General features: G+C 29.7%; 2 protein-coding genes across 6 annotated transcripts; one reads left to right on the top strand and one right to left on the bottom strand.

The window, feature by feature from the left end:
• Positions 1–798: 798 nt before the first annotated feature.
• Positions 799–5,983, bottom strand: LOC110624844 (pentatricopeptide repeat-containing protein At2g16880). 5 transcript variants are annotated; one of them, XM_021770240.2, is made up of 3 exons: positions 3,388–5,983; positions 3,151–3,255; positions 799–1,238 (listed from the first exon to the last, which is right to left on the bottom strand). In XM_021770240.2, exon 1 carries the CDS (start codon positions 5,970–5,972, stop codon positions 3,489–3,491), a length of 2,484 nt encoding a protein of 827 aa, XP_021625932.1. In that variant the 5' UTR covers positions 5,973–5,983; the 3' UTR covers positions 799–1,238; positions 3,151–3,255; positions 3,388–3,488. The 5 variants fall into 5 exon arrangements, with proteins under 5 accessions (XP_021625932.1, XP_021625925.1, XP_021625930.1 ...); XM_021770233.2 differs by lacking the exon at positions 799–1,238 and adding an exon at positions 1,700–2,342 and having other exon boundaries at positions 2,864–3,255; XM_021770238.2 differs by lacking the exon at positions 799–1,238 and adding an exon at positions 1,700–2,342.
• Positions 5,984–7,112: 1,129 nt separating this feature from the next.
• LOC110624066 lies at positions 7,113–9,094 on the top strand. The gene is made up of 3 exons (XM_021769141.2): positions 7,113–7,394; positions 7,481–7,817; positions 8,826–9,094. Exons 1-3 carry the CDS (start codon positions 7,225–7,227, stop codon positions 8,889–8,891), a joined length of 573 nt encoding a protein of 190 aa, XP_021624833.1. The 5' UTR covers positions 7,113–7,224; the 3' UTR covers positions 8,892–9,094.
• Positions 9,095–11,717: the final 2,623 nt, after the last annotated feature.

Here is an 11,717-nt window from a genome sequence, read left to right as displayed (position 1 = left end):
ACAAAGCAAAGTAAAACTGGTAGGCACATTGGACACAATAATTGCATAATTGATTGAAATAATAAAGTCATCATTTATAAGTTTTAGTCTATCCACCAAATTAGTTTGCTTTACAGGGTCTAATTGGGTAGAAATATGAACATCAAGTCTTTTTCTTCTCCCAAAATCTCTTTCCATGAAGACTTTGAGATTAAAATTTCCATTTGCATAATTCAAATTTAAGCAAAATATCAAATGAGCAGAATTAGAAATCAATATACAAGGAAGGACAAAGTAAGAATTTTCAAAATTCAGGTAGTTTTTATGGACTTTACAGTGATTTCATAGAATAACATCACCTCTTCTTCAAACAATGCTCTGTTCTTTTCACTATTACAGTACCAGAAAAATCCTTATTCTCCTTCTTCAGGTTGTTCAAGGTGAAAGAACTTTACATTGCCAATAATAAGAAAACTGAACCTATTTGACAAAAGCAGACATCAAAGTAATTTCTGTTCAACTGAAGCAGCATTTAAACTCCATTCGTTTCCATGTGAAAAATAAAGAAATGTTTTCTAAAAAATCATTTATTTTCTATTATTTGTTGTAACATTTAAAAATAAATAATATTAATTAATTTATATATATATATAGATGTTAATAAGATTTCCAAATAAAAAAATTAAGAGCTATTTTAAAAAAAATAATAATTTAATTTGGTGGAACAAAACCATTGAAAGGGGAACTTAACAAAGCTACTAAATTACAGAAGACAAAAACACATACACACCCAAAAAAAAAGAAAGAAAAGAAACGGGAAAATCACAACTCTCTCTTTCAAAAAGTAACTAGCTATATATACAATATACAATATACAAACTGATTTATTAACTACATGAATAACAAATTCACAAAATTAAAAAAATCCTCTAAACAAGAAGGAATCACGAAATTACTCAAAAATTGGAAATCAATAAAATCACCTACCCATGATAATGAATCAAGACGTTCTGAATTTTGCATTTCCAAAAGCCTTTGCCACGACATCATAGCAGCCCTCCTCAACCAAACCCATACATGTAATTCCATGTGCTTCAACGTCACCACCCTCTGCATCAAAGTCATCAACCAAACCTCGAAACAGAGTCATCCACCAACATGCCCTGCTACCTTAAATTACAAAGCACGATAACCAAAGTGTATGGTGAAGGAAGGAGCAAAGAAAGGGAGGAGGGGTGCTTGAAGCTGCAAAAGGTGATCTGCAACAAAAAAGGGATAGAAGCATTGACGACAGCATCTTCAGAGACAAGGAGAAACTTGCAATCTTGAAATTCACCTATTGCTATGCGCTTTTCATTTTACACTTTTTTCTATGTCGTAATTATCCGAGTATTATTAGCTTTAGTAAAATATGATCAAAAGAGTAAAAGAAGGGAATTTTAAGATTTCAAAATTACTATTTTTCTAGCTTCTATTTGACTAATTCCGAAATTTAGTAAATTCTGCATGGCATAATCTCATTGTTGACAAAATTAAACTTTGCAGGATCAAATTATTACATTTTCAAACAGCAATGACCAACCTAAAATTTTGCTAAACCTCAAAGCTCATCCTCTAATTTGCCCTTATATAAACTTTCCAAACCTTGTTGTCCTTGCCCCTACTCCGTCGTGTGGAATACCCATTGACAAATAAAAAGAAGAAAAAAGCATCGCCTTTCTACAGAGAATATCCATCTCATATAGTACATTAATAACAAAACAAATCTAATTAAAATTTGTGGAAGGAAACGAAAGAAGGTCGCCAAACAGTGCAAAACAACATCAATAAGGAACCAATCCTCAGTAAAGCAGTTTGTTCTAATTCTTTTCTCTTTCCTTCCTACTCCTAGTTATGACATCTAGACATTATCTGAAGCAAGCATAATCAGTATTTGCTGATTTCCTCCCCCGCCTGCTATCATACAGTTCAATTATACAAAATAAATATAAATATAATGCAGCATAAACATTTATCACAATTTATGTACACACAGTCAGCATATGTGTCTTCTGGTCAATCAATGAATCAATAAATCAATTCAGAGACTGCAAAAGAACACACATAGCAATGCTGGAATGCCAGTTGGCCCACCCATAAAACAATTTGTAGAAAACATAATACAGTTGGTGAATTAAAAAGAAAAAATTTTACACCAATTCTTGTACGTGTTTTATGCTGCCCCAATGGCTTCAGTGGGTTGTACTTGTTACACATCATCATCATCCCCAAGTGCCTGATCTTGTAGATTTTCCTGGCACGAACTAAAGATTTTTTGACAAATGTGTCTGGAGTACTATATAGGAAAGTACCATTGTAAGAACCTGTGAAATAACATGCAAAAAAAAAAAATGTAGATTGCATGCATCATCACCTAAGTTATTTAAAAAAAGAAAAAAAAAAAAAAGGCACTCAAATTTACATGATGCAGGACCACTTGTTAAAGACTTTAAGCCCACATACCATTGAAGAGAAATTTAAGAAATAATTTACAATACATCACTATAAGAGCATGTGAATTAAAAATCCAAGAAAAGTAGATGCATACTTTCCCTGAGTTGCTAAAGAAAACACAGAAGCTGCTCAAATTTACATGGCGCGGGACCATTTGTTAGAGACTAGAAGCCTATACATTTCAGAGAGAAATTTAAGAAATAATTTAACATCAAATTTAAGGTATTTTTTATGACTAGGGCTAAGGTGGGTTGGGATTAGAATGCGACAGACTACTATATACAAGTATTATGAAGGGCTATTAACATTTGTTTTGATATCTTTTTTAAGATTGAGACCAAAATAAAATATTAGAGCATCATTTCTTACTTTTATGGTTCTACATCATTACATTGTCATAAATGACCAGGGGTGAGGTAGAAATCCTTAACATTTATCTGCATGGGGATTCTTCCCAGGGGGCTGTTTCAGGCATTGTTGATCGAGAGCTTGTTTCTTTTAGCTCCTTCATTCAGAATTTGTCAAGTGGACAACAAGATAGAAGAAGAGTTGTGAAGCCATCACTCCATTTAATACAAAATTTTCTGTTCACTGTTCCCATTTACATTGCTGCTTGTTCAATTTTCATTAGTGTGGGTTCCTAACTCTACCAAACCGACTGGTGTCATAAGGACCAACCTTGTCTTTCAACTGCAGAAGATTGCTTTCATGCCAAGAAAGTTTGAAGTTGACTATCAAAACCCATTCATTCGGGATCACCACATCGACAACATGCATAGTTACCTGTTAACTCAAAGGAAGTTAGGTATTTGGATATCCATATATGCATAAAATTGTCAACCAGAATATTTCGAATTTCTTAATAAAAAAGGCAATTTGTGCAAGATATCATATAGATGGTGATAAAATGTGTACCTCAACATTCTCGTTAGGTTCAAATCCCTATAAATAGTTGTGAAGGCAATGATGGGCTGTCTGAACCTATTCTAGGTCAAGAACAGCCAAAGAAAATTTCTCTATAATACAACAGCCTTGGATATGCTCTTTCCCCTCTTGATAAGTCCCTCCATTAAATTAATATAGGTAGATTTATGTAAAGTAATGCCCTTCTGTGTTGATTCTTGAAAAGTTTGCATTGCATCCTTGTACTTCCCTTGAGAACACAACTCATTAATCTGTTCTGAAAAGGTAATAGAATTAGGATCAGATTCTTCAGGAGTCTCACTGGTTCCCATATGTTGTCCTTTATTCAATGGTAATGTCTGGTCTTCCAATTTCCCCATTTCCACAATTTTGGACATGAACTCTTCAGCCTCTTTGATCCTACCTGCGTTAGCAAGTGCACCAATAATTGCATTATATGTATAGCAATCAGGCCCAAGCTTCTTCTTTTCCATTTCTGCAAGAATATCAAATGCTTCCTCAAATCTGCCATTTTTGCAAAGGCTTGATATTATTGTGTTGTATGTAACTGCATCAAGAGCTTTTCCTTTTGAAATCCATGTATTGAATAGCTTAAGAGCCTTTTCAAGCATGCCTTCTCTACAAAGCCCATGAAGAAGAATATTAAATGTAAATATATCTGGCTTAAAAGATTTCTCAACCATTTTGTTGTGGAATTGAAATGCTTTCTCAACTTGTCCCTCCCGGCAGTATCCATGAATAATTGTATTATAGGTTGTCTCATCTGGGACCAAGCCACTCTCCAAAAGCTCATTCAACTTGTCTATTGCTTGATCGGTTTTTCCTGATTGACATAACCCTCCAATCATAGAGTTATAGGTGATAATACTTGGAACAATCTCTTTCTCCTTCATCTCATCCCAAAGTTTTAATGCTTTAGCTGGCTTTTCATCTTTAAAATGTCCCATGATCAACGTGCCATAGCTGACCTCATCAACAAAATAGCCTCGCTTACTAGCAGTTTTTAGCAACTCATATGCCTCATCAAGTTTCTTCTCCCCACAAAGAGCATAAAGAATTGTATTAAGAGTCACACTATTCATCTTCAAACCTTTCCTCCCCATTTCATTCATCATCTTGATTGCTTCACCCAGCTTCCCCACTTTGCAATGCGCACTTATCAAAGTATTATAGGTAACACCGTCAGGTGAAAATCCACTTTCTTCCATCTCCCTAATGATTTTTCCTGCATCATCCATCTTCCCTTCCTTCACATACCACTTGACCATTATGTTGTATGTAACTGCATTGAGCTTCACTCCCTTCTTTTCCATCTCTTCAATCAATTCAAAGGCCTTTGGGCTATTACTACACTCAAAGCACCCATTAATCAATGTATTGCAAGTAACAACATCAGGAAACAACTTTAAATTTTCCATATCATCTCTCAATCTAAATGCTTCATCAATCCTACCTTCTTTACATAGCCCACCAATCAACACATTGTAAGTCCAAACATCTGGAAACACATTATTCCGGGTCATTAATTCAATTACTTGTGCTGCCTCCTTCAACCACCCCAACTTGCAATACCCAGAAACCAAAATATTATAAGTATTCCTATTCGGCAACAACCCCTTACCTTTCATATCCGACAACAAATCCCTAGCCTCATTCAACTTACCTTTCTTACACAAAACATCCAGAATCGTGTTGTAAGTAACGTTATCTGGGGAACAACCAAACTCTCCCATTTTACCAACAAGTCCAATTGCCTCCTCTAACTTGTTCTCCAAGCAATACCCATAAATCAAAACATTGAAAGTATTGGTATTAACCTGAGCACCGAGCTTAATGACATCCCTAAAAATGGCTTTAGACAAAAGAACAGAATGGGAAGAAGGGTACCTGACCAAAGCATTCAGAAGAGTATTACAAGTGAGCATATTAGGCTTGAGACGCAATCTCTTCATCTTGCTAAAAATCTGGGCAGCATAGTGGGGCCTACCAGAGGCAACATATGCCCCAATAGAGGTATCAAGAAGGGCCCTCAAGGTGCGACGGTGCTCAACCCCAGCAGGAGGATGAAGAATGTGACGGTGGAGCACATTGGCCTTGTCGGCGGCAATGAAGGAGGTAAGGAGGGACTTGGCATCGGAGAATTTGTGGTGTGACAGTAGAGGAGGGAGGAGATAAAGGAGAGGAAGTGGCGATTGAAAGAAGGAAGGAGGGAGGTGGCTCTGAGCCCATTTGAAGAAGGAGAGGAGAGTGGCAGGTCTATTAGATAGTGATTTGGAAGAAAGGAGAGAGACCAAGAGATTAGGGCTTGAGGAGAGGTGGGGAATGTAAGGATTGAGATTTTGAAGATGGAGTTTCTCTGAAGTTAGGATTTTTGTTAGGGTTTGAAGGATTTGCGATTCTGTTAGTGGTTGTTGATTTGGGATGATTTCTGGTATTCCTTCCATTGTTAATAGTATTAGGGTTTTGAAGGAAAATTGGCCTGAGAGTCGGACATGAGAGGAAAATTTGATTGAAACCGAGTCCCCAAAAAGAGAAAGAAAAAGAGAATTTGAGAGAGCGGAGGGTGAGCGCGGCATTTGCAAAGAGAATAAGACTATAACTTTAAAATAAATAAATAAAAATTACTATTTGATTCTTATATTATAAAAAATTTATTAATTAAATTTTTTATTTAAATTAAAATATTTTCAAAATTTTAAAAAATTTTATTAATTAGTGTGCTAGTTAATTTTTATTATTAAATATTATAAAAAAATTTAAAATACTTTAATATAAAATAATTAATTATTAAATTTTTTAATAAAACTGAAAATTTATTAATGAATTTTTTAAATTTTAAAAATTAAATAATAAAATATTTAATTATTATTCGCATAATAAACCACTAAAATTGTCTAGTCAAAGTCTAGATTGGCAATAATAATTTTAAAAAATAAAGATACAAATATATATTTAAATTTTTTTAATTGATTCAATTTAATATGTTTTAATAATAATTAAAACATAAAATAATAAAGATTTTAATTAGAATAAATTATGCTTTTATTTTTTTGAATTTTAACATAATAATGATTAACTCTTATATTTTTAAAATTAAAATTTCAAATTTTTTAATAATTAATTTTCCAAACTCCAATTCATATATTTTTTTATTTATTAAAACTAAAACACTTTTCTCCTTTATTTTACATTTGAAAAAACACTTAAATTATTAATAATTTTTGTGCATTCATATTTAATTATTTTTTAACACTTTATGATCTAATTTTTATTCATTAAAATAATTAAATACTTGATAATTTTAAAATTTTTAAAAATAACTTTTTATTTATTTTTTTAAAAAAATTAACTTTAATCATTTTTAAATATATTAAATAATTTTAAAAAATTTATATTTTTAAAAATTTAATTACCCACTAACTTTGAATTAACATTTATGATAAATAAAAAAAACTATAATTTTAGATTTAATAATTCAGTTTAAAATTATAGAAATTAATTCATTAATTATAATAAACTTTAAAAATTAAAATGCTTTTTATTTAATATGAATATCTTTTAAAATATTTTAAATATTTATTTTACACTTGATTTATAAAAATATTTAAGCGGTGAATATTAAAATATAAAAATTATTTTATTAATTATATAAAAATTTAAAAGTTAAAGTGTCCTTTTAACTATTTAAAATAGTATGCTACACCGAATAATTTGTCATACAAACGTGTATTATAGCCACGATATAGCTGCCCACCGCAACCAGCGGAGAACAAAAGGTGATAAAACGAAGAATTCCCGTTCTTTCTTATCTGCTTTCGTTGAAGAGAGATGGAAGTATCTGGGGAATCGAAGTCGACGCCGGCGACAATAAACCTGAAACCAATAGAAGCGACGCCGGAAAGCTTTCAAGAATTCGGTCAAGTCATAGAGCCATCCGCAGATGGCGAAGAGTTCGGTCCTCAAGATGCCCAGTTGGACCTTAGCCAAGGAATTCCTAGGTATATATTAGTTTCAAAAACATCTATCTTGATTATGGTTCTGAAACGATGACTATAACCTAATTGATTTTTGGAAATATCTACAGGTTTTATATTATGCATCTCGAAAACCGTCCGCTTAAGTTCTCGACGATTACTCATCACGCCAGTGTCACCCAATGCCTTGGATCCATTGGAGGCCATTTTTGGTATCTGGGTGTAGCCAAGCCATCGATTTTCGGTTCAGAGAAACCAGAAGGGGGAGTTGAGCTTGTGAAGTCACGTTGTGGGCATTTCTATGCGCCTCCTGCTCCGGATGAAGTGCGGGTTTTTAGGTTCTCTGGGCCTAAATTCGTTAAACTTCATCTTGGAACTTGGCATGCGGGGCCTCTGTTTAAGGGGGACTCCATGGATTTCTACAATCTGGAGTTGAGCAATACCAATGTGAGCTTAATTTTTCTCTCTTATGCATTTTCCATTTCATCACATCACTTCCCTCTAGAGGAACCTTAATGTGTTTAGCACAGATCATCTGAGTAAGCATTCGTTTGGGATCAGGCACATCAAAATTTCTTGCTTACTCTACACTAAGAAGAAACCGAACCCATGAAAGAAAATCAACATTTTTTGACTTACAAGGCTCTAGAAGAATGGTGTTAGCTTGTTTCTGAGGCTAGCTACTTGTGAAAATGGAGTTGTCTGCAAAATTGAACTGGTATTAGGAGCAGCAACTCCAGGCAAAAATTGCTGAAGGGAAAAATTGTAAAGATTCCGTTTTGGTAGATCGTAACTGGTTGATGGACTTTGCTCCGGAAATAGGATATAAAATGAAAGAACTTGGAACCTCAATTTAGCCTGATGATTCAAATTCTATATGCCAGAGGTTTGAATATTAGATGTGCATTTCCAAGGAAGATATGCTTCAGCAGAAAACTGAACTTCTGTTGGTCTTATATCATAAATCCCTGCTTTATAATAATGTCTCCTCTTGTTATCACCTGTCCTATGATTATTTAACTTGAACTACTATAAGAGTACTTGTGGTGAGCTTTAGTATTTGTTTTTCATTTTGCTCTCACCATTCTCAAATTTGGGGTTCTTCAAGGTCCAAAATTCAAATCAATATCATGATAAGCGTAGATGGTCTGGCTTCCAACTCAGCTTAGAGTATTTATATTTCAGGTTACGGACTTGAAATTTGTTTTTTCAAGTTTCAACTCATTTCATTATTTTCTCTACAAAACATTATTTTTTGCATTTCATATATACTTCTGAGAAAGGTTTCATCCATCTTTAAGGCCTTTAATGCTGCTCTATTAGTACCAGAATCCTGCTGGAAACACCTTCCACAATCTTTTCTTTGTTTAAAAATGAGAACATTTTCTAACTTTTAACTGTGTCTTAGCTTGGATTATGGAAACTACTTTGAAACTTGTCTCTTCTTGTTTGTAGGTAGTGGACCACACAACACATAACTTCAAGAATCGAGATGGAGTGGTATTTTCAGTAGAGGAGTAATTGTGCATGTTCTCTCAAGTTCTTTGTACAAATATGATGCATTGCTTATATGGATGGATTATGTATTACAATCAAGGAAATGTGTGTTCATACTGTCTCATTCTCCATTTATGTCTAATACCCTTTGTAGCTTCTCATCTACGATTAGATTGTCCGGGAAAAGTGAATAATACTTGGCGAAATGCATTGAAAATTTGTTGGACTGTTGTTTGCATCTTTCATATATCTCTGGAATTTATGCAGAAAAGTTGTAGTTGCAGATCAGGATGCTGTAAATACAGCAAGATGAGGTATTAATGAAAAATCAACTCCTTGAGTTTATGCATCCAACAATTTTATGTTATTGCCATCTTCTTTGGATATTTTCTGGTATGCTGATTAATAGGATATAGGATACATAGGGTTAGACTTAATAGTTATACCGATTTGACTGGTGTTACGTTTAGTTGATTTAATTTGGGGCACATAAATTATGTTTATAAAAAGTAATTTATATTTTCGTCCTTAAGTTATATGTAATTAACGGATCATTTTCTCTGTATTCTCAGAGTCAAGTGTTTAAATCTCTGAGTTTTGTTGTATTCTCAGAGTTAATTGTTTAAATCTGTGAGTTTTGTTGGATGCATAATAAATAAATAAAATTTAAAACTTTTACAATAATAATAATTATGAATAATAATAATTAATTTAGAGTTACCCCATTTCACCTCAAGCATAAGAAAAAGGAGTTTGCTGATACAAAATAATAGCAAAGCTAAAAGCAGAAAAACCCATGATTTGTTGATTTTTCTAAAGTAGAAAAATGAAAATGAATTGTGATGTGAAATTGAGGAAGATTGAAGTATTTATAGTAAAAAAAATTGAAATGAAATGGATAGATTTTGCAAAAAAATTTAATATTTATGATAATATATTTTTGTTAGTGTTTTGACGGCCCACAAATAAGTGATATTAATTGTAATAGCTTTACTAAATTGACAAAAATAAATTTTGATCTATTTTTTACCTTATTTAAAATAATTAATTATTAATTTTATAATTTTAATATATCTGCCATGTGTATAGAGTAAGCATTTCATCGAATCGACTTAAAATCAAATCAAACTGAATAAATCAAAATTTTAATATTTATAAAAATTGAATCAAATTAATTTTGATCAAAAACTGAATCAAATTGATCTGATTCAATTTAATTTGATTAAATTTAATTGGTTTAAATTTTTAATAATTTTTTTTACACTTTATTTTTAATATTTTAAAATTTAATTAAAATATATTAATATTAATATGATTTGATATGTTTATATTATTGAAATAATATACTATTATCATTAATCGATTCATTTTATATTTTTATTAAAATTAAATCAAATTAAAATAATAAAAAATTTTAAAATTAAAAATTAAATCGAACCAAACTAAAATAAATAAAAAATTAAAATAAAATTTTAAATTAATTCGATTTGATCGATTTTTTTATTTAAACTGAATATTGTTCGCGAATTTATGAATCTTCAAAAAGATATTGTGTAGAAGATATTGTGTAGAATTATACACTAATTAGTATTGGTTTAATATCCATATAATTTATTTATGTGTTGGTTTTTATTAAAATTTGAATTGATAAGTTAGTTAGTAGTATTATGAATGATTTTCATATTATTATTGGTAAAAACAATAACTTTTTAAAAATTTTAAGATAAGTAAAGATATGTTGTCTTATGTAAAATAAATCTACATGATTAAGCTAAAAAATTAATAATAATAATAATAAAAATTTTATTTTACATTATAATAAAAATATAATTTAATAAAATTAAATAATAATAATATAAACTCTCAACAATTATAGTTAATGCTAATATAAGTGTTTAACGATTTTAGTTTAAATAAAACACTAATATAATTATTTAATTAAATTAAAAATTTTAAATAAAAATAAATTTGTAAATATCTTATTGAGATATATAGAAGTATTTTTGGTAAAACAATTATTTTCCTTATTACTTTTAACATAGTATAGATAGCATAAATTATATATTAAATAAAAAATATTAAAAAACTATATTAATTTATTATGATAATAATTCTATTAAATTAATATTTACTTAGATAATTTTTTTTTATTTCTAAAAGTAATATATTATAAAATTTTAATTCTGAATACATTAAAATATTTTCCTTCTTCTTAGTATATTAAAACACATCACCTTTTATTAGCATTATATTAATACTTTTTACAAATCCATTTAATGAAAAAGAAAAAATGTTTTCTTAAAATTTTTTTAGAAATATTTATCCACATTTTTTTAAAAATTTTGAATTATAATAAAAATAATTATACAAATTTTAATAGAAAAAAATTTAAGAATTTAAAATTTATATAAACTCTACAATTAATTTAATTAATAAAATTTTAATAAATAATTAACTTTAAATGTTTTTTATAATAATATTATATCCCAAAATATAATTTAAGTATTTATTAATTTTCAAATATTTAAATTTATTTTTCAAGATAAAATTTTTTAATATCCATAAGCTATTATTATCTAAATAATTTTCAATTGAGAAAATTACCCAATAATTTAATTAAAATATAAAAAAATAAAACTTACCATTTAATTATTATGTTAGCAAAAACTCATTAATTAGTTTTTTATTTTTAAAAATATATTAAACTATTTTTTAAGTTAAAAAATTAATTAATTAATCATTTTATTATTAAAAAAATAATTAATTCTTTTATTAATTTTAACTATTAATTATTTTTTTATTTAATTTTAATAATTTAAAAAAAATCATTACTTTAACCTTTAATTTTAT

The sequence above is a fragment of the Manihot esculenta genome, chromosome 10, assembly GCF_001659605.2.
Source record: "Manihot esculenta cultivar AM560-2 chromosome 10, M.esculenta_v8, whole genome shotgun sequence".
Taxonomy (NCBI): Eukaryota; Viridiplantae; Streptophyta; class Magnoliopsida; order Malpighiales; family Euphorbiaceae; genus Manihot; species Manihot esculenta.
This window is presented reverse-complemented; position numbering and strand designations above follow the sequence as displayed.

Excerpts from the sequence above, each read along its gene's own strand:
- LOC110624844 (XM_021770240.2), bottom strand. The coding sequence starts at position 5,972 with ATGCCGCGCTCACCCTCCGCTCTCTCAAATTCTCTTTTTCTTTCTCTT.
- LOC110624066 (XM_021769141.2), top strand. The coding sequence starts at position 7,225 with ATGGAAGTATCTGGGGAATCGAAGTCGACGCCGGCGACAATAAACCTG. Across the intron at positions 7,395-7,480 it reads CTTAGCCAAGGAATTCCTAG|GTTTTATATTATGCATCTCG; the intron begins GTATATATTAGT and ends AAATATCTACAG. Across the intron at positions 7,818-8,825 it reads TGGAGTTGAGCAATACCAAT|GTAGTGGACCACACAACACA; the intron begins GTGAGCTTAATT and ends TCTTGTTTGTAG.